The sequence below is a fragment of the Hippoglossus stenolepis genome, chromosome 1 (assembly GCF_022539355.2).
Source record: "Hippoglossus stenolepis isolate QCI-W04-F060 chromosome 1, HSTE1.2, whole genome shotgun sequence".
NCBI lineage: Eukaryota > Metazoa > Chordata > Actinopteri > Pleuronectiformes > Pleuronectidae > Hippoglossus > Hippoglossus stenolepis.
Window position 1 is genome coordinate 28,280,015 of NC_061483.1, and position 22,915 is coordinate 28,302,929.

General features: G+C 40.8%; 1 protein-coding gene across 1 annotated transcript; it reads right to left on the bottom strand.

Moving 5' to 3' along the window:
- Window positions 1-651: 651 nt before the first annotated feature.
- Window positions 652-19,919, bottom strand: znf507 (zinc finger protein 507). The gene is made up of 7 exons (XM_035154592.2): window positions 19,788-19,919; window positions 15,735-18,059; window positions 13,131-13,248; window positions 12,875-12,983; window positions 10,044-10,148; window positions 7,213-7,347; window positions 652-6,987 (listed from the first exon to the last, which is right to left on the bottom strand). The coding sequence occupies exons 2-7, from the start codon at window positions 18,054-18,056 to the stop codon at window positions 6,558-6,560; spliced, it is 3,219 nt and encodes a 1,072-aa protein (XP_035010483.2). The 5' UTR covers window positions 18,057-18,059; window positions 19,788-19,919; the 3' UTR covers window positions 652-6,557.
- Window positions 19,920-22,915: the final 2,996 nt, after the last annotated feature.

Sequence of the window (22,915 nt, forward strand, 5' to 3'; positions counted from 1 at the left end):
ATTCACTGATTCTGTCTTTCTTTAATTTATAGCTGATCTGCAGCCAGTGCTTACACTTAACACTTGAACTGACACTTTCTTTCAGTTCATACACGTGAAGCGGCTTTAATTCCTGTCAACACTTCTCTTCCACTGACACTCCCACCTCAGTTTAACTTAGATTTACATTTCAACTCCTTTCAGCAGACAGTCAGACAACTTAGACTATGGGAGGTGGGGTCATATTTCACGTGTCCGAAAATATCAAAGTTTAACATAGGATTGACCTGCACCGTGTGTTGCATTCATATATGGAATCTTATCAAAAGCTCAACTCATTTTTATTCTTAGGGCAATTTTAATATTGAATCTCAGTTTACTTTAACTCCAGCTGTTGTTTATACTTGATTCATTTGTTTCAATCAAATTCCATGTACCGTATTTATTCCTAAGGCTTTTACTTTTGCTCTTGATTTTACCTTTGGGCAAATCTTACTGTTTCTTATTTGTGATTTCTTAAAATGTTTTGTGTATTTTCTGTACTCGGCGTTATTGTATATGAGGTCTCTACCTCAATGTAGTCCCAAGTTAAGAGAAAGGTTGAATTTTTCTGTGTGTAGTGAAATATTCCACTGCAGCGAAAGTAACAAACAGGACCAGAGACAAAGTCGGTAATTTCTCAGTCTTTATTACCAAAAATACAATAGCAAAGTAGTGACATGACACTGCCTACGATGTTCTAAAGAATAAATAAACATGAAGCAAACCTCACACTGCTGTTGGTCGATACCATGCTCAACCCCCCATTACAAAGTTTAATAAGAGTAAAAATACACTGATCAGGACAAACATGTTATGTCTCCACCAGCTTTGGTTTAAAGTCACTTGGCTCATTTTGCCGCTTTTAGCTTAAAACCATAAATTCCCTTTAACAGACTGGGAGGAAATAAGAACAGAGCCAAAATTCAATCTGAAAGTTTTTTGTTGTTGTAAGTTGTTTTTCTTTCTACAAGATTATCAAAAAATAGATTTTATCTTTTAAAAAATGTCAGTTTTCAGGTTCTGCAGTGCTCATCTACAATATGTACACACCTAAAATACATATCAAGTGTCTCAGCCCATTTTTTTTTAGCTAAAAAACCTTAGTTATACATATATGACATGGCTGCTTCACATACTCTGTTCACCCAAACTGTTAAATAAAAAATGTTCATTTGCATCGATGGGAAACCTACTGAGGTGATTACGTTTTTTCTCCCACTGACTGACTAAAATAAAATATTGATCTTTTGTTAAATGGTCAATTTGCAGCGTCAACCTAAATAATACTTTGAACTAAAAGGCACAATAAACCACAACAAAACACAATTGTTCCTATGACAGTCAGAGGTCATTACTGTAACCTTATATGGCCCAGATGAATGGTTCTGTAGTTGTACCATGAAACAGAGTGAACGTGGAGTCTTTTAGAACTTGTGACACCTATAATGCATCATTTGGAGTCTATCATTATGGGTGATATATATATATATATACACACACACACTTTTATTTCTGTGACTTTAGTACAGTGAGTGTTAGCTTCAATTGAATATCAAATTTTAAGGATAAGTCTCATATTATTAGGGTTTGTCAAGACCCTCAAAGAATTGTTCTTACAGACGAGTAATATTTGCACATCCAAAGCCTGATGCATCTCTTTCGTCTGTGCCAAGCAGTTCCATTGTTATCAATCAATCAAAGCACATATTCACAAATCACAATTTAGGAGCCCATCAGTGAGGACGTCTCAGTAGCCAGGGGACTCTTGTTACACGTCATACTTCTCTCTCCCTATTTTTCCTGTCTCTTTCTTTACAGTCAAATAAAGCAAAAAAGAAAAACATCATGCTGCTGTGCTTTTGGCGACCTTCCTCTGCATTATGACAAACATCTGCACTGCAGTTCGCTGTGAGTCAATCTCACATACAGCATCCTGCAGCTGGTAATACTCATCAGCGCTCCAAATACAGTCTCCACAGTTTACTACATGTTTGATAAACCTCAGAAATTGTTTCACTTTGTTTCAAAAGTAAAGTTCATATGGGTTTTGCACAGTTGTTATAGACATTGTAGGAAAGCTGAAAATAATTGACAGACGGCTTGGTTTTGGTCCTTTGATAGGATCTGTTAACAAAAAAACATTCTCAGCCCTGTTTAACTGCTTTAAGTAGTTTACTTACTTGCTTACTTAAACTTACTAACTGCATGGATTGAGTCACTTTCATTCAACTCGGTTCAACATGAGAACAAAACACAATTCGATAAGTTATAAACAAACCTAACAGTTAAGAAAGATTATCAAAACCACTTCATTTGTACCAAAAGTAAAACCAGAAAGGAGTGAGCCCAAAACACTGTTGATAATCTCCAATAGCAAAGGAAACTGGGCTCACAACTCCTGCAGCTATGTACAAAACTTCAGCTGGAGCAGGACGTTTGGCTGGAAACTGTGATGGTTACAACAGACACTTGGGGGTAACTTGGTCACTGTCCACCTTTGGTTTCACTTCCAAACTTTCAAACCCTGTCCATTTGTTTGTCGGTTTGTTTATTAGTGAGCGGGATTATACAAAAACTACAGAATGGATTTCCATGATGCTTCGTGGAAGGATGAGACATGGGCCAAGAAAGACATTACATTTTGGTGTGGATCCAGACAAAGGAGCGATGTCTTTAACATTGTGAGACACATTTTCACCAATTTGCCAGAGAGTAATTCTTGGATTGTGATAAAAAAATAAGACATTTTTAGGGGACTGGGAAATTTGGTGCAGATCCAAATAAAACTCTGGTTTCATAGGGGGACTGCTGGGCCTGTGCACTCTACTGAGTGCTATTCTAGTTTATTATGCTGACGCAGTAAGGATGGAACTAGTGAGCCATGCTGCACAAGACAATTATGACAGCAGATCATCTGAGAAGTGGAGGCTTTCAGACTGTTGACTTGGTTTAATGGAACAGCCTTACGGTAATGTTAGCGAGACAGTGGAGGCACCGAGAATGAACAGAACATCAATTCTACAAGGACTGACGTTTAGAATGTATGTGTATGTAAAATGTCTTTATCTGAGAGAATGACGTGTTAATACACGATATATTTAAATATTTAAAAGTGGCAGCACTACTCAGAAATGAACTTGGTGACAACAGTTTTATTAGCTCATAGAATTTTGTGCCAAAAGTATGAATATAAAGTTCCAGGTGAACAAGAATCAAAAGCCACGTCGTTTTTTTTCCACGAAATTTTGGAAGTGAATTATCAGGAGCTGTCAGATTCATGGCAGCGTCCTTACAACGGAGAGGAGAGGGGTGGGCGGGGTACGTCTGCGTGTGGCTGCGGTCGGACTCGTCTTTTACGTTCACTGCTCATTAAAATGAATGTCAAGTTAATCAGACAGGAGGGACACTGAAGCCTCACTTATATTTCATTTTTTTTCTTCATACAGACATGTCACTGTCTCCTTTGATTCAGACAAATTAAAAGCCAGACAATAATTATCCAGTATGATAATGAGAAGTCCAGGCCAGGTATAAGGGCTTTGAGATACAGATTTAATTTAGTTTCCCCCTCTACGCTTCACACACACACATGTACACACACACACACACACTTTTGCATTATGTAAGGCGAAGTGGGGTGGATTGGGGGATGGGCATGAATTATGTATATTCCATTTTATCTTAATTTCCACAGCCTCTGTCTGTGTGGAAGGAAGGAGGGGGTGGCATACTGATGAATTACAGGTCCAGTGTGTAGGGTTTAGCAGCAGAGAGGTGAGGTTGCAGACTGAATACCCCTCCCCTTCTATGGTTTGTCCATTCTGGGCTAGTGTAGAAACCTCGGTGGAAGAGGATCCACTCGGAGTGCGGATATAAAAGCTCATTCGAAGCTTAAGTAAACACATCAAATCTTAGTTTCAGGTGATTATTCCCTAATGAAAACATGATCCCCCTAAATCCTACACACTGGTCCTCTAGTGGTGCGCTGTGCACGACAGAACTGGATGACACATTAGATGGGTGGAGAACTGACTGTTGGGTTCAAAAACTAAGCTTCAACTTCGACTTGATCCTGGCGGGTTTTTGGGCAACAGAATTATTCTTTTGTAAGGCTACTTGGTTATCAACATGAAAACATCTCTTTTTCAACTTTACATCCTGGATGACTGGCACAGTTAGCTTGACATGAATTAACATTAAAGTGCGAGACATATTTTGGGTAACATGTTTCTACGACAAGCATTAGGGCCACTTAAGGTGAGAAAAAACCCCGGCGATTACGAGAATAAAGTGATAATATTATGAGAATAAAGTTTTAAAACTACAAGGAAAAGGTTGAAAATTTACTAGAATTAAGTTGAATATTACAAGAATACGGTCTTAAATGTACAAGAAAAATAAAGTCATTATCTTAAGCTGCATGTCATTTTCGAGGGAGAATATCAGGCTGATGCCTGTCGCCGGTGTTAAATGTGTTAAAATGAGGAATGTGGAGCACATTGTTAAGTTATACTTTACTTTAGGTTTCTTAAATTACAGCATACTTCATATTTTGGCTCATCAGCACCATTATCCTAAGAATCAGGACTTGGAAGAAATAGAGACTGTGAAAAGAAAATGTCTATTCTGAGGACAGAACTACAGACTTGGAGGAAAATGCCATTTTTGTGGAGGAGGAAATGTTTAGAAATGGTCGACTGAGGCTGTAGTTAAAGTTATATGTGTGACACTCAAAAGGATTTCATAGTTTCTCAACAAACAATGACATTTGTTCAAGATTTTGGACCCAGAGGAAGTGGAGCTCTGGTAAGCTAGGGTTGTTTTTGTTTTTTTGCTGCTTATTTCCAAATTTTTTATTTTTATCATAACATTATGACCTTTTTCTGATCAAATTAAGACATAATTTTCATAACATCAGAATAATATTTTGTCATATGCTTCTGGGTGATCAGTTCAATTTGTATCCTTTCATAGAGAAGCCATTTGTTGCCTTGTTTCTGTATGGAAGACATTCAGATCATCATAGAAAACATGAAGCCTACATTGGTCGAGGTTTTATCATCATGACACTGTGCTGAGCTGAGAGTCGTTATATCACAGGTAATGTGATCAGTCGCATGAGATTTTCACATCCACGTATTCTTGTGTACTTTGGCCAGGACAGCAGATATTTAAAGTTGCATTTGACACTAAAAAGTTTATATTTTAAAAACACTGACAAAAAAATTATAATACAAATGTTATATACACCATAAATTTCATGGGCTATGAAAAAAAACCTTGACTCAACGTTATAGTGTGCATAGCACTGCAATCGTAAGTGAAAACAGGTGGGTCTGATTCAGTACCACATATTCCTGCTCTCAAATATCTAGGCACCAAGCACCCACCTGTGCTAACTTCCCTTTTAAATCATTCCTTTTAATCAAAACCAAACATCTGCGGCCAGAAGACTTTGCTCATCCTCCACCTGTTTCTACTTTGCACTAGATCATCCTCGACATCACCACTGAGAGCAATTACATTCTCCTCTAAAGACGCTAATTTACAAACAATCCCACAGTAAAATTACAGTCACTCATACAAAAATATGTATAATGCAAATAACAAATAAGAAACATTTGCCTCTTGAAATGGGCAGAACGGAAACTAACGTGCATAAAAACCTGATATTATATCATCTTCAAGCTGTGATGTGTGCCTTTAGGCATTGGTGAGTTTGCACATGTACCTCCTATAAAAAGGCTAGAGCCACGGCTGAGTCAAATTAAATACATTAAATATTACAGTAGCAATAAAAGAGCTGCCTTGTAGTCAATATATGAATTAGACTGGAAAATATGTCATCTTTTCTTTTCTCCATTCCTGCTGAGGGATTGTGTGGTTTTGTGAGGTATGAACTTGTCCCTGTATAGTGAAAAAAAACTTGGGCTAAAGCTCGGGTTTGTCCCTTGAAATCAACGTTGCTTCCCTAAAGACACATTTTGTGTCTCTGTCAAATTATTTGATACAAATATTAACGGCTTATAAGCGTTGTTCTATGTTTTATTTAACATTCCTTTTAAAGGATATGCCACACAGAAAACCTTTTCATTATATTTCTCCACACCTGTTCAAGGTGTGTGTATTGGACTCAAGTTACTTCAGCCGATTGGCTACATCCATACTACTACGTTTTAGTTTGAAAAAAAAAAAAAATAACTGAAATAAGTTTCCATATTGTTTTCTACACGTTTCCAAACATCTCTGTTACTGCCTGTCCAGACTAAAACACTTCTCCAAACATCCCTGTTGTAGCTGCTCTGAAACTCTGGAGTAGTGTGGACACCAGTTGTATAATGAAAATGTAGTAACATGGATGTAGCCTTTGTCACCAACTTACATGCTGAGAAATGGCAGTAAACTATGAGGGTGTGGTAGACATAAAATGGTTAAACCTACAACTCACAACCACCTTGAGTTAAAGAAATATAATGAAAATGTTCTGTGTGCGCAGGGTCAGTGTTGATATAGAGAAAAGTAGAGAAGGACAGGTCTCACTCTGCTGTCTGGAGGCTTGGTTGTACTTCAGCTTGCTGCTGCTGCTGCTCCTTGTTGAGGATGATGCTGATGATGTCTCCCTCGTGCTCCTTCATGTGCTCCATCAGCCGCTCTTTACTGGTGGACTCATAGCCACAGATGCAGCAACAGAACAAGAGCACACAGTACTCCATGCTGGGACCCGGGACGTGGGTCTGGCCTACAGGGTCACTATCCGGGGGACTTTGGGATTCACCTGACCACTGTGAGGGGTCTGTGGTGGGTGTGTGGAGGCCAGTCGGGCTGTCTGTGGCTGGATCAACTGCTGCTGATGTCAGTGTGGGTGTTATCTGTTCCACGGGGGCCTTAACTTTGTCCTTTGAGGGATAGGCCACCGCAGGGTGGTCCGCCACTGATTCCGGAACTGCAGACAACTTCTGAGGAGTTCTGAGGGAAATGAAGGAAGGTATCATCAAGAGGAAGACAAGAGAGGCAGCAAGATAACATGACTGAGTTGCAGCTCTTTTACTCTTTATAAACATCACAGCTTGAAGTGAGGAGGTTTTTTGTTTTCCAGGACCTAGATTTAGTGCGACATGTGCGAATACAGAAGAGAAAACTTGAAAGAAACTCAAAGTAACTGTACAACTGAATAAGAGTCCATGTGTTTACCGGCTGCTCTGGGAGATGGCCTCATTAATGGCTTGGTTAACCTGCTCGTAGTTGTAGTTCTGGTCTCCGGCGTGCTTCCACATGTGCGACTTAAGTGATGGAGGGTGACTGCACACATAGCCACACAGAGAGCACCTGGAAGAGGGAGAAAATAAATAAGGAATAAAAACGAGGGACGATGAGCAACGAAGTGAGAGAGGATCAAGTCCAAGTTGATTTAATTTGCGTCCTGAGGTTCTGCTAATCCTTCTCCTACTTTCCATCAAGAGGAACAATTCTGACACAAAACTCCACAGGGGACATTCATCTTGAGAGATTAAGTGTGGTGGACAGAAATAGGATTTACAACCCACTGGGGAAGTCACGTGTCAAAATTAAAACAATTATAAGCCATTTCTGCATTCATCATTAATCAACTATCCGCATGCTTGAAGTAACAAATAATAAAAATAAATAAGTTTACATGAAAAGATAACATGAAATGAAATGCAAGTCCTCATTCATCCGGTGTTGATATAGGGTTTTTGCTATGTCCATTATGTAGCTTTGTTTTGATATGATGTGACTCACAGCAGCACCAGTGAACGCCTACAAATTCAAAACAACTTGTTTTTGGGTTACACGTTAGGTAACTGCAACTGTGTTTACATTTTGTGTAAAAATGCATATATGTATATTAATTCAAGGGTATGGACACAAATAAATGCGGGCAGCGGATGAGAACTCAAATACTGTTTCTCTGGACAAATCTGAAATTTATAATGATTGTTAAGTATGTTTAACATCTAAATCAAATTATATGAAGCCAAGGATTTGTTTTATTGTGAAAGTCTGTGACATCACCTTTGACCCATCCACTTCCGCTCAAATAAATGTACTGACAGTAAACTAGCTAGAAGATCAGAATGGTTGACATAAAGACAGAAATAGCCAGTGGTGTGTATGTTCTCAGTGGCCGGACACGTAACTGATTAACCACACAGCCGCAGGAGAACAGGTGCTGCAACAATTCACTGATACTTTTCCAAGAACACATCTCAACTACCGGGAGAACAAGGGGGACTTTACCCATTGTATGTGAGTGACTGTGTATGTAGGCATGTGTGTTATTCATGGGTGCAGGGTCGGGTGGAGGATCATTTGTTAACAGGTCCAGGTGGCTCCGGATTTGACTTTTTCAGGTTCAGTATAGAGATTTGACCCTAAATCCATGTGCTGTTCATGAACTCTCATTGACACAATCTGTACACAGCATTTATATTTAACATGATCATTTGTCAGCATAGTAATGCATGTGACTGCAGGCATTTTCCCTGGTGCGTGACAAAGGCATTACAACTGAAGAATGATAAGCTTACCTAATATTCTGGGTACTTAAGTATTTAAAAGTGAGTGAAACATGGCCTCCACACAGCAGTTATTTCCCCATCCCTTAATATCACGCCACAAAACACCTCTTCTTCATGCAGCTTCTACCTCGTCAGCATTGTTCATGACATATGAGGCCAACTGCAGTGTGGGCTAATGATGCTCATTAGTTCTTTCTCTGGGACACCACACAAGATGAATAAAAACATTAGTGCGAGTAAAGTGCAGCCTGACTTAGTGTCAGTCACCACAATATGATTCTCTGCACGTCCACAGACCTGAACAAACATTGAGAAACACTTTTTCCTCTTGGTCTGGACCAAATCAACTGTACTACAGGAGTGAAAGTCACCTAAAAGTCAGGATATATCCTCCTCGTTTACTCCACTTTTCTTTTGGATATTTGCACTGTTTTTTTCCATTTAATATCATGCACACACATATCTTGCAAATTGTATATGTAGGTTTCAATATTTTTATGTACATTTCTTGTATTTCTTTTCTATTTTACACGTCTCTGCTGCTGTTAGGAACAACTTCCAGCACATGGATAAATAAAGAGCGAGCCATTTGTCCTCTGATTTCATAAAAGTACATTACAAAATAATTTAAGTGCCCCTTTAATGGACAAAGAATGTCATTGTGTGTAATTTGTACTGTATGGACATGTACAGTCCAGCACTACAGTTCCTGATGACTGTATAACGCAGCACAAGTATTCAGTCAAGTGGAAATCAGCAATCAGTGCCTTGCACAGACTGGAGGATATAAAATATTTAAAGAGGGACTGAATATAAACTCCCACCAACCACTAACCTTGTAATCAGAAGCCCATTTGTCAAGTCTCCCGTGCGTTGGCACCATGAGAGCCCACAAGTGTGGTCTCACACACACACACACACACACACACACACACACACACACACACACACACACACACACACACACACACACACACACACACACACACACACACACACACACACACACACACACACACACACACACACAGAGAGAGATAATACCCCAGCAGCTTTTTATTCTAACTTCATGGGTCCTGTCTGTGCTCATTCTTATAATTATTATCATCTGTCTGACTCCATTTACACCAAACATTAAAATGAGTCTAAAATCCAGCTGAGTTTTTTTTATTACCTGACTAAATTTACAACTGGCATTATTACATGTTTCCAGTGTTCATACTGAGATCTGCTCACTTTGTCCAGCTCATGTTACATCCACCTATAATCTTTATAAGCAGATTCTGTACCTCAAAAAGGATAACACAATGTGTTACTGACCTCCGCTGGTGATCTTTTGAATTACAAACTGTCTTGGGTGTATATACTTTCATGCGGTGAAATCTGATTTCAATCTGACCTCTAAAAACATATTAATGCCAGGTGTAAATTGTCTTTCTCTCTCTCCCGCTCTAAATTGAATGCATGCTCCGTGTTCCTCACCTGTACTGCTCCAGAAGCTGCACAGCTTGGTGCTCCTGAGGGTGCCTCCTCATGTGGCTCTTTAAACTGTTCATGTTGGTGGTGGCAAAGTCACAGCTACAGCACCTAGCAGATGGAAGAAAGGGAGAATCGAGAGATGAGAGAACATCGAGACAGAGCAGCTACTTTAACAAGCTGCCTTCTGGGGTCATCGTGTTGCTTCTTTACACTTGTAGCCTGGCGGGAGATAAGGGATTTACAACAAAACAGGGAGGAAATTGCTACTTTAAAAAAAGATAAATCATAACGTTTTCTTCTTTGCTGAACTTCGGATGTTATGGTTGGAAGATGAAACTGGCTTTTTAGTTGCTTAGAGGCAAATACAAGGTCTGCAAACAAAGGCTGCAGTCAACTCAGAGACATTTGCACGGCATCAAAATAAAAAATAAAAAATAACACAAAACAAAAAACTGAACTTTATAAACTGAGGTTCAGCGGGGCTGGAATATTAAAAACACAGATCTGATCAACCGAGGACAAGAAAACTTTATGAAAAAACAAAAAGAAAAACACTTCCACCATAGTTTCAAAAGAGTAATTGTTTACATTCATTCAATTTCAACTAACTGCTGATTACAGATTTATTTAGCAAATATAAAACATGAAGTATGCTATCTTTTAGCATTGTTAACCTTATATAGTTCGATTTTAATGTATGGTCAGTCCACTTTCACTGAACAGTTTGTTGCATCTTGCTATACAACTCAGAAATAAGTGGACTGATTTAAGTCCAAACCTGTGGACAATTTGGAAAAGAAGGAGAGAAAAGCTGTGACTGTTTATAACAATGCCGTCGTCTGTGGTGGCTTAAAAATAAACAGTCCTTGGCTGAAGGACACTAATTTATAACAAACCTTCAAGACATTTACATTTTTCAAAATGGGAGATGCCAAATAGCATGACATGGAAATGTTAAGGCTGCATTATGGATAACAATTTGAACAATGTAAATATACTCATACAGTACAGGAGTCAAAAAACAACTGTCTGTGAGTATTTAGTTTCTTTTTGTCTCTGAAGTCACGCACGGAAACAACAAGAAGTTCCATCTCCCAACCAACAAACAGTCCAGAGAACAATCCCCTGTAAAAACAGCAAACTGTCGACTGTACATGTTTTTATATGAATGAAACAAACAAGGTGCAACATGTTAAATCAGTGAGATTTTGAGGTGCTTTTAGGCAGTTGGTTAGTTTCAAGTCTTTACGGTAAGGTAAGCTGAGCTAACTGGCTGGAGCTTCATATTTATCAGACATTGTGATTGATCTTTGCATCACTTAGCAAATGTTAAACTACTGCTTTAAAATTGCACACCGACATTCAGCCCCCGCAACATTCTCATGATGGACACTTCTGATTGAGCATAGAAGTGCAACCCTGTCACTATCCCTCTGGACGGCACTTGAAGCAGACAGCAGCAGCCCTTTGACCTCAAAGTCTCGTTCTCAACACCTACAGAGCACTGTGTGGTTCCCAGATCTCCCATCCACATCTGAATCTTTCCGTCACATCACTATCTACTTTAAATTTGACAGAATCACAGACTTCATGTGCAAAGGTAAAGAGAGGATCAACTTAATACTTAACACTTAATAATTACTTAATTAGGAACACCAGACTAATACTGTGTAAAACATTTATATCTGAATCTTTTACCCTGAACCGTTGGCTAAATGGATGCTTGATGATTCTGTCCAGAGCAGAAAGAGGTCCTGTAATGTGTGTGTGTGTTTGTGTGCTTGCACTTATATATTTGTGAGGACATTTTTGGAAAGTGAGGACATTTTGGCCAGTCCTCACTTTTTCAAAAGGTTGTTTGAGGGTTAAGACTTGGTTTTAGGGTCAGAATTTTGTTTAAGGTTAGGGTTCCGGTTGGGCATTTACTGTTAAGGTTAGGGTAGGGGCTAGGGAATGCATTATGTTCTCACTAAGATATAAGTACAAGAATGTCTGTGTGTGTGTGTTTGTTTTGACATTTGACCAGCAAACAGTTAAGGAAGCTGTCGTAAACAGCCATATGTGTTCTCACCTCACAGCAGCTACTTGTTAACACAAAGGCCAAGTGCTAATACAGAGCGTGGAAGTCAGACACAGCGAGCACTCAGTGTGAGACTGTGCCTACACAGTGACATCACAGTGCTGCTCTAAGCATTACTGGGCATGTACTGCCATCTAATGGATCTTTCTGCTGCAACATCATTACTTAGAGAGGGCTGGATGGGGAACTAGAACAAAAACAAATAGCAAGACTCATTGTCTGGAAATTGTGGTATTTGGTCTGCCCTCACTGCCTGAGAAAGGAAGTGAAACCTAAACATGTCCTATTCACTGACCACCGACTACTACACAGGATACAACAGAAACACAGGAATGGTATTGTTCTCTTAAAAATATCGCATCTAGGTGGTACCAACAACCATTTTACCACATATTTTAGACGACCAATGTCAGGTGGGATTTGGCAAAACACAAAACATTCAAGGACTCATCTGGCTGGCAAAATGTTTTCAAACACTCATGCTGTACTAGCATCTGTACCTTTGCAAGAAAAATTAATGTTTATTTGAGGTTTTGAGCAACATCATTCAGATATGGGTTATTCAAAATGCTATTAAAATAAAACCATACACCAGTAACTCATAGCTACTAGTTAGTGCAAGTAATTCTTTTGAGGCCTTTACTTTACTCCAGACCTATGGACACAAAGTCAGTCTGGATTCGGCAGTGACTGGTATGAGAACTTGCATTTAGGTTATAGTGGTTCATGTCTGCAAGTTTTCTTAACAACTCACCGATAAGGCTTGTCAGAGTTATGAATCCGTCTGTGGTTTCTCACACCGACATATGTGGAGCTGGTGTAGTCGCACACATCACATTTGTACATCTTCTGCTTTGCACAATCTATTATACAGGAAACAGGAAACAGTTCAACAACTTTCTGAAACACTGACAAAAAAAATAAAAAAAATCACACGACAACAGAAGAAGAATTGACACTGAAGATGGAGAGCGTCAGTCGTTCATTTAAATATCCTGTAACAGTCTTACCGTGGTCTGTTTCTTGCTCAGCTTCCTCCACTGCGGCTGCAGCTTCAGTGACAGCTGTGAAGGCTGCCATGTCGCTGCTGAAGCTGTGGTGCTCTCTTTCATGGTTTCTTAACTGACTCTGAGGAAAGAAAACACAAAGAGTAAAGTTTCTACACAAAGGAGGGATAATATATGCAGTTGACATTTAAAGCAGCAGCATGCAGGTTTAAGAGGCCGTCTAACTCACTAATGCCACCTGTGGAGTGAATATAGCAGTGGGCCAGCTTCCACCCACCACAATTAGAAACTCTTTCAGCTTAACTCCCAAATCTGCTGAATGATATGTTGAATTTAATAACCTCTGCAGCCGATCGTTACTCGACTCCCATGACAACAGTGGAATCAATGATTTTCTCCTCGGTCGCATCATCAAACTAAGACAAACTTTCATGCCGAGCGGCACTAGGCTCCAACTTTTAACGACAGAGAACCTCTCTTCACACAGGTACTTCATACAGCTAATGAAAGGCCTCTATGGGCCTCGACTCCTCTTCTTTAATGTTTGTATTTGCTGAGAAACTACTGACGGGATTGGGCATCTGGATTTCTGTGTCTCTGTACAAGCCAATGTCTGCATATTACAATCTTACCACAATCACAAATACAAAGACTCTGTATAAATCAAAGACTGTGTATACATCTATTCTACAAAAATATTTTTTGATTGAGGGAGAGAAAATATTGTCTTCAAAATATTCCATAGACCACACTGTGATCTCTTTCCTCCCCCAATCAAAAACTGTTACCTCTTATTATTTTATAATATATTATTTGTATTTCTTGACCTGATTAGGCTCTCATTTGACAGCACATTAAAAAACAATTAAACATTTTTACAGCTCTAAAACAGGTGATTTGAGAGTTACATATTTTTGTTCCTCAGACTCTGACTGTGCTCTATCAAGAAAACTAGCCCCTGTATTTCAATCTGAGATACTGAAAGTGTTTTGGGCAGATGCTGTTTAAATTTAAGTTTATACACAAGAGAGCTCATAAATGAGTCCAAACTCAGATATGAGTTGAAGTTGTCAGTCAAAACGAGTAAGTAAATGACCAAAAAGAAAAAGGTAGATTTTTTTCCAAAATACTCAGTTGTGTTTGCAAAATCTAAACTTGTGTTCACTCAAAACAAAACGTTGTGTACAAAAAACACAGAAAATGGAAAATAACCTGGTAGACCAAGGAAAACAAGTCTTGTGGATGAGCAGAAAATGATCTGCATAGTAAATACAACCTGCATGTTTCCTTGTCAACATCATGACTACAATCGCAGAAGATTCACCACTAGATGCAAACACTTGATAAACCTCAGAAATGGAAAGAACAGGCTGCAGTTTACAAAGGTAGACCTGTGGAACAAAGTTCTGTGGACCTACATAACAATAATCAACTCTATCCAAATTATGGAAAGAGGAGAAAAGAATGGCTCATGACCCTGAGCCAACAACCTCATCAGTCAACATGGTGCTGGTTCTGTTATGGCTTGGGAATGTATAAACTGCCAATGGAACCCAACCAGTGGCATGTATTGATGGTTTTACGGCTGATAGAAGCAGAAATACACAGGAGCATTCTGTACTCCGATTCAGACAAAACGCATACAACTCATTAAACAACATTTCATCATTCAGCAGGAAAATGATCCTCAACATACGAAAAAGACAACCAAAGAGCTTTCAGGTACCATGCAAATCATCAACTGGCCAAGTCACTCATCTGATCTCAGTCTGACTGAGCAGCGTTCAACTTGGTGAAGACCAGATTTTCAGAGAACTGGGGGTGGCTGCAGTGAAGCTCTGGGAGAGAATCACATTAGTGTCTGCTGATGTCTTTGAGCCACTGTTTACTTTGGAAGAGGACTCACTCCCTATGTGGCTATGAAGGGCTCATTCTAAGCTCATTCTTGGTTTAAGGTGATTATATATTTATGAAAACATCATTATAAATAGATTAATTTCAATTTCTTTGACATTGGTCCTTTAAATATCTAAATCAAGTCGCTTAATTACACTGAGGAAAATCTATTACTTCCATTAAAACAATCCTGCCCATTGTCTCACAATAATTTCAATACAACTACAAATATAAACAAACACTGAAACCACAGTATTCAACAGTTCAGATGTTTATAGTCATAGTACTGTGTACTGCACTGTGTATATCACTATATTTCCTAATTTAACTACATAAATCTTTACTCTTCATGGGAACATTTCAACTTCTTTGAAAAAGGTTTTAGTTGCATTAGGGATAAGGAAAAAATTACAATTGTTGTTGGTGAGGAGGTGACTGTTACACATGTGGCACAGGTGAAACAGAGGTGAACGGTCAGTGTTATATTAACTAGGAAATACATATAGATGGTGTATACAGTCTGTAGCTCTGTGTGACCTGCACTTTAACCTGGACCATTCTGCCATGAAGAAAACCTGTGAGGCTGGTTCAGACTTTAACACCAGCAACTTCAACAGATTTCCAAACTCATAATAATATAGTTTGTTACTAATTGCTAGATCACATATAACAGGATTTAAATGCTGCATGTGGAAGCTGACATCTCCTCACCTTATAGTGGAAGGCATCTGGGCACTGCTTGCACCGGTACATCCTGGTCTTGCAGTGGTGGATCATATGGCTCTCCAGGTCCATGCTGTCTGAGGCGATGTGATCACAGATGGGACACTGATACGGCTGCCTCTGCCTGTGAACCCGCAGGTGGTGTTTGATGTAGCCCTTGTTGCTGCTACTGTAGCGACACAGGCGGCATCTGTATGGCCTTTCACTGCCGGGGATGTAGTCCACCAGACCACCATCAGGAGAAGCCCCATCCATTCGTGGAATGGCACACATGTAACTCCCAGCTCCGCTGCCTGTGACCACACCAGCCACAGCCCCGTTTTGGAACTGTGCGTTGTCCTGAAGCTCTTTTAAGATATCTTCATCAGAGGCATTCTGGTCCGAGCGCTCTCTGAGTCTTTCAATGACCGTGAGCAGCGAAAGGCTAATGCCAGCTTTAGTTGTAGGCTCCTCCTCGTCTCCCTCCCTGAGTCCCAGGGGCCCCAACTCTTCTTCCTCACTGTCCTCCCTATGAAGGTCCAAGTCCAATAGAGCTGCCGTCGTTCCCACGTCTGGTGCTTTGAGGCTGGAGGTGGAGAGCTCAGGGGTCCTCATAGGCATCGCTACCAGGGCCTCAGCAGCCAGGGAGTGCAGGCGGAGGGACTCAGAATGTGTCCTCTTGCGACTAGCTGGGGGAACGTTTTCATCCCGTGGTGAGTTGCTACTTATGGTAACGGATGATTTAATATCAGCACTTAATGCCGGGCTGTCAGTAGCATCTGCACTGCAGCCAAGGACCTCCTCCTCCTTCACAGCTCCAATGTGGTCACGCTCTTGCTCCTCCACATCCTGTAAGCTCTTGTCCCTGTCCACGTCTGGGCTAAGAAGAAGTGGGTTAGTTGCCATGACTGAATCCTCAGCCGAGGGAAGACGTTCTACAATCACGTTGATCCGGCCGGCACTGTTGGGACTGCTGTTGATAATCTTCTGGGCTGATGACAGTAAGCTGTCCGTGATAGAGCCACTATCATGGTGACCATCTATCTCAACTTCAGTCTCCGCCACCGTCATCACCTGCACTTCCACCAGGGGCTCCTCGGAGGTCAGGTCTTTGATAGGGTACACACGTTCCTCCTCTTCCCCTGCCGTGTCTGGACTTTCATCAACATCAGAAACAGGTTGATTTAACAGATCCTGTTTACTGTCGACACCCAGTGGCACACAGAGCTGGAGCTTGAAGCCAGTGGGGCGCTTTTGCAGGCCTTTATCTTGAAGGGCTGGGGAAAAAACTACCATTTCCTCTCTGGTCGTGGCAGGGTTAGCTGCAGCCTTGAACTCTCTTATTGCAGGAGCCCCGTCGTCATCCTCGAAGATAGGGTAAGAGCAGTCGACCAGACCAGCATGCTTCCAGGCATGGGTCTTTAGCATTCGCTGCTGGCTGCAGACGTAGCTGCAGATTAGGCAGCGGTACAATCCATACTCCTCATAGCTGTACCATTTCTTCTTCTGTGGCAGCTCCTTGGAACTGTCCGCTGAACTTTTGATGACCTCGGTTCCCGTACTGCCACTGCTCCCAGTCCAGTCCCCATCCTGCTTTCTTAAAACATCTTCCTTTCCATCGCTATAGGTATCCGATGGAGGGTAATCCCTCTTCAGGTTTCCTCCATTGTCGAAGTGCAGCCTGACATGTGCCTCAAGCTGCCCCTGGTCTCTGGAGGTAAAGCGACACTCGGAGCACATGAGGATGACATCACTGTTCTGCTCATTGTGCTGCTTCAGGTGCTCTTTGAGCAGGGGCAGTGTTTGGGAGAGAAATGGACACAGGCTGCACTGATAGCATGTTACTGTCCACTTTTGGTTGCTGCTGTTGGGGTTGTCACATATCTCTGTTACAGTGGAGGTGACGTTGTTATTGTTACTGTCGCCTGACACAGGTGGAGAAAGAGCCCGGTCAGCTGTGCTGCCATCTAATCTCACCACCTTGACGTTCCTCTTTATTTTCTTAATGGGAGAGCTTCCTCTGCTCCCCTTCGCCCCGTCATCACCTCCTCCTCCTCCTCGTGCAGAAGAGGCCTGTTGAAACGCTCTTTTCTGTGCCGCCGAGATGCAGCTACGCTGGGGACGCTTCTCCACTATTTTGCTGAGCTTCTCAATGACTCGGATCAGAGAATTGGGGGCTTGCTTGTGTTGAAAAATCTGAGAGGTGTCTTCCTTGACGGCCTGCCGGGTTTGGCTTTGAGCAGGGGATTCCAGCGCTGACGGATCAGAGGAGGAAGAGGAAGAAGTGGAGGAGTGCGTGTTGAGTACAGCTACACTGCTGATCTCCTCCATGACCTGTCAGAGAGGAGAGGAGGAAACACCATCGATTAATAACTAAATAATGTGATCGTCACTTTGTGTGAAGTGCAGCAGAGACGAGAAGACACACACACTCCTGCAGACAGAGAAGTTCTTCACACAGATAATGATGTAACGGTAGGGGGGTATAAAATAATTGATTTGATTATTAAATATGTCAAATATTGATTTTAAGTCATATCGCTCAGCCCCAGATGTTAAATATTAATTAACCTTGAATAAACAGGTGAGGAGCTCCAACCAGCATTATTATAGGCCAAGCAAACAGCCCATTCCAAACAGGCATTTTTAGAACAGACACTGCATTGGTTCTTTTAAATTCTGGAAGAGTAAAAAGTGTCAAAAGTACTTGCATTTTGTTACATATATGAAAATCAAGGATTTGCAATTTACATTCATTCCAAAATAGACATATGCAGCCAATTTTGGCATTTAAGATGCTTAAATTAATTGATGTTCAGCTGGATAAAAATATACATTTATGATTATCCAATTCAATTATTACCTGCTATTTACTATTAATACAAAATATATATAATTAATTTCCATGTCTACTCGAATAATAAATTCAAAACAAACAATATTAGATATCATGATGAGAATCTGAATTGTGGTTAAAGGATTTGCATAAAATTAAGTCATTGCTTTGGCTCAGTTTTCAGCTCCCAACCGCAAAACCCTGAACAACAAATCATCACACACAAGTGTGTGTGTTCACCAATGAACCATTTGTGTAAATTGACAATAAAGTTATTGTCAAACTATGATGTGAATCAGCAACAAGTGTTGATCTAAACACAGTGTGGTTCCACCAGTAAATAAGCGTGTTATGGGACCACAGCACAGTGTTTAGTGTAGTGGGGGGATTGGCTGTTAAAAGGAAAAGTGAAGTATGACCATGATAAGTGTGACATCTTAACTCCATGCTGATAAGCCCTCTCACTGCTGCCTTGAACACACGTGCACCATGTGCATCTGTTTACAAACGCAGCTTCAGGGAACTGGTCTGACCGCAGATCCCCCACTTTCCTCTTTGTCACTTTCTGACCACAGTTCACCTTCCTCTTTCTCCTACTTCTGCTTGTGTGGGACCAGATCACAAAGAGCGGGACACACATGCATGAATCACTGGCTAATATCAGGAAACAGACCCAATCGTATTATCCCTGATGCAAGATAAACCGATTCTAATAACAAACCACAGGCTTCTTCTTTCAGAAATGTTTCAGCTAACAATGTAAATGAGCCAGATAAACAGTGCATGGTGGAATGCCATTGAAAAAGCTTGTACGGAACAGCTGACAGATTATTGATCAGGCTGCCCGGGGAGTCTGGTCATTCTCGGCCATCATGTGCTCTGACCAGCCTCAGATGAGCACCTGTTATGTCAGGGTCTAAAAATATTCCAGCCCCAGTGAGAAGTGAGGCTCAGCTCTGAGCTCCTCGCACAGCCGGGGACCACCAGGCTAATGCTAGCTAGCATACTGGAGCTGCCCGGAAGTCACGGTGGACACTTTAATGTGGAGACTCAAACTAACCCAAACTTAGGAGGCAGGGGACAGCCCTGTTAGCTTAGCAGCTAGCTCCAACACACGAGTGTCCCACAGTGGCAGCAGTCAGTCCCCTCACTGTACAAGGACAATTGGATAATGTTACTGAGTGACGGAGGAGCGCGTGCTCGTCTTTTCATGAAGGTATACTCACTGCCACAGAAACACGCGACGCTCTTTGTCCTCAGCGCATAAAACTACTTCACATTTTATTCGTTAGCAATAAAAAAAAAGTGGCCTCCCTCTGCCCCACATTGCAAAATGGCGTGGATGGAATATGGGTCACGTGACTCCGAGTGTGGGTCAGGTGACCAGCCCGGTTTAACCTATTGGGTGTCCGGGTTTCACCACGTTGACTTCTGCTGCCTTCAGGTGCTGCTCGTAAAAACGCCCCTTCATCCACTCGCCGGTGTCGTGCCAAGGTTGGTTATCCCCGACGGAGACTGTGACTGTAATTCACGGGAGCGCGCCTGCGTTCAAACGTGGGTGGGGCGCCATCACTTCACTTTCACTGGTGAACAATAAGCATATGTTGTTGAAATCATTGTTTCATCAGTGTTGGTTTGCACTGTATCAAACTCAATGTTTTTGTTTGCTCCATATGTTCACCTCCTCGGTGTCATTATTGTGTGTGTGTTATTATTTGATGTTCTGTTATTGAATGGAAAAGTTTACCTGAGCAACTCAGACTTGAAACTTCACTTCACTGCTTTTCGATCATCTCTCAAAACCTATTTACTAACCGAACGGCTTTTACTTGATTGTTTTTTACTGTTATTATGTTTCTTTTTATCTGTTTCCGTTCATTTTATATGTTGTTGTAATGTTTAATTAGTAGTCCTTCATTTTAGATTTTGTATTACTAGTGCAGTGCCCTATCTGAACCTGCCTGTGTGGAATGGGCTGTTTTCTTGTGCTGTGTTGAAGCTCCAGAGCTACTTCAGAATTATTCCTTGTCATTAGTGAGTCCTTCTCAAACAGTTCTACAATATACTGTCACTTTTTGTTTGTGTGCTGGTCATTGTGTGCAGAGCTTTTTATTAACAGTCTGTGGTGCAAAGTGAAGTTAGAAAACTGCGTTCATCCTACCTGGTTTATCTGTAATTACAGTCAATGTTGTTCATAAAGTCAAACTGAAGTAGTTGATGATCAGATGTTCACATGTGTGGGTTATATGTCAGTTCAAATGATTTACTTAACTGGTGTTAATTTTTTCATATGCTGCATATTGGCTATTTCATTAGTCTGTTAAGCAATCAACCAAATCTTCAGATCCAATTTCACAACTCTTCAAAATAAAAACTTTGTAATTCAGCGCAATAGAAAGCATTGCAGCAACAACATAAATGTTGTGCTTTTACTTTAAAGACAAATTGCCTAAAGAAAGTGATTTTATGAATACTGTTGCCATGACGGAGATCAGTATCTGTTGTGAGTCACATGACACCCGGTGCAATGGCTTAATGTACAATAAAATATCACTGCTGAGATTATTGTACGGTATAAACACAACACCAGCTACATAAATAGTAATACACATTTTTTAATCAGCATCTGGTCTTAAAATTTCAGAAAAACAAAAACATGACTCCTAATTCAGTTGTGTGTTCACATTGAGTTGTCTGAATGACCCTAACACACTGAATACATTGACATCATGTGTTTTGTCTCCACGTTCACCATCTGTCTCCTCAGTCTCACTAAGAGCAGCTGAGGTTCAGGCAGGTCAAACATTGTTTGGCAGCTCTTCCATACTCTATTCTTGACTTCATCCACTGAAGGCTGTTTTGTTAAAGTGACAAAGTGCCAGAACCTGACAACCAAAGAAACAGTGGCTGTGAAGCTCTTGAAGAAGGACACTGAATATGTCCAGGACACTACGAGGTAGATCATAGGACTCTTTGATTATATTACCTTGTTCGGGTTCTGTCTGCTCCATCAGAATATGTATCACAAACCGACGCCTGGTTCTTTCCACAGACTGTGAGGACGTTTACATCTACTGTATGGCTCCTGTACATCATAACGATTTTTACGAGTTGTTTTGACTTCACTAGGCCTGAACCCAACTATGTATATCAGTGGTTGACCTGAAGTTATGAGATCCTTTTTAGGATTTAGGATGCCTGTGTAGGGAAGAGGCCAGCCTGTCTGTGTGTCTCGATAAGGCAAACCTTGAGAGTCTGTGGGAGGACCAAGGTGACGCAGGATAATGTATTTTTTCCTTCTTTAGAGTAGAATACTGTGAAGCATCTGTTGTAATCTCCGATTTTGGGTTTGACTATCTGCATGTTCGTTCGACCAAGAATCTTCTGTCGACAGATCCATGTCACGATAAACTCAAGAGAACAACTGAGGCTCATCGAGTAGTTCCTTTATTCAGCCATCATCAACATCATCATCAGTTAACTGTAGAGAAAATATTCCTTCATCATCTACTATTACCATGCCTCCTTTTTTCTCTCAGGGTGGCCATGTTAAAGGTCATCAGTGTCCTGGATTCAGACCACACTGATGTGGTTCAATTCTCCGAGCAGTTTGAACATATATGCCACGGACCTGTCAGGCCTTCGAGATGCGGGACAGTCTTTATGACCTGCTTGAAGAGCGAGATAGGAAGCAGTAGGCTGTGAATGAGATCAGGCCAAATGCAAAGAGGGTATGGAGGCTACCACTAATGTTTTCTAAAATAAAAATAATAATAATCTTTTATTCTACATATCTACTACTCAAAACGTACTATCAAAACCCTAAATCTAAATCTACCACCGAAACAGCAGCACACAGAAAACTGAATTCTAATGTCTAAAGGTCTTTTCTTCTTCTTTTGACCATCGAAACCCTGAAAGGTCTTGAGGCCCATTTACTTGTTGACTTACTACTCACATTGTATGTATTATTTGTGCATGTAAATATCAGAGTTGGACACAGAAGTCTGAGCATGTACAGGTAGAGGTGACACAACAATAGCAAAACAACCCTCACTCAGAGGCTGATGATTAGCTGATATATGTTTGACCAGGTACCGAGTAAACTGAGTTGAAGGCCTACGTGCAAAGGTGGCAGAGTTTCAGCTGCTTATCGGCACTTCATATAAATCATTTAAATCCCTTAAAACCTGGAACCTAAGACCTCCTCCAAGTCTCTGAAAGTAGGATATGAAGCATAACTTACATGTACTAACAGATTGCCTGAAATTAATCTGCGTGTCTTTCTTAAATGAACTTTGGCTTGTAAACATGAACCTGTGTGTTGGTAGAGAACTGTGTGCACAACGTGAAA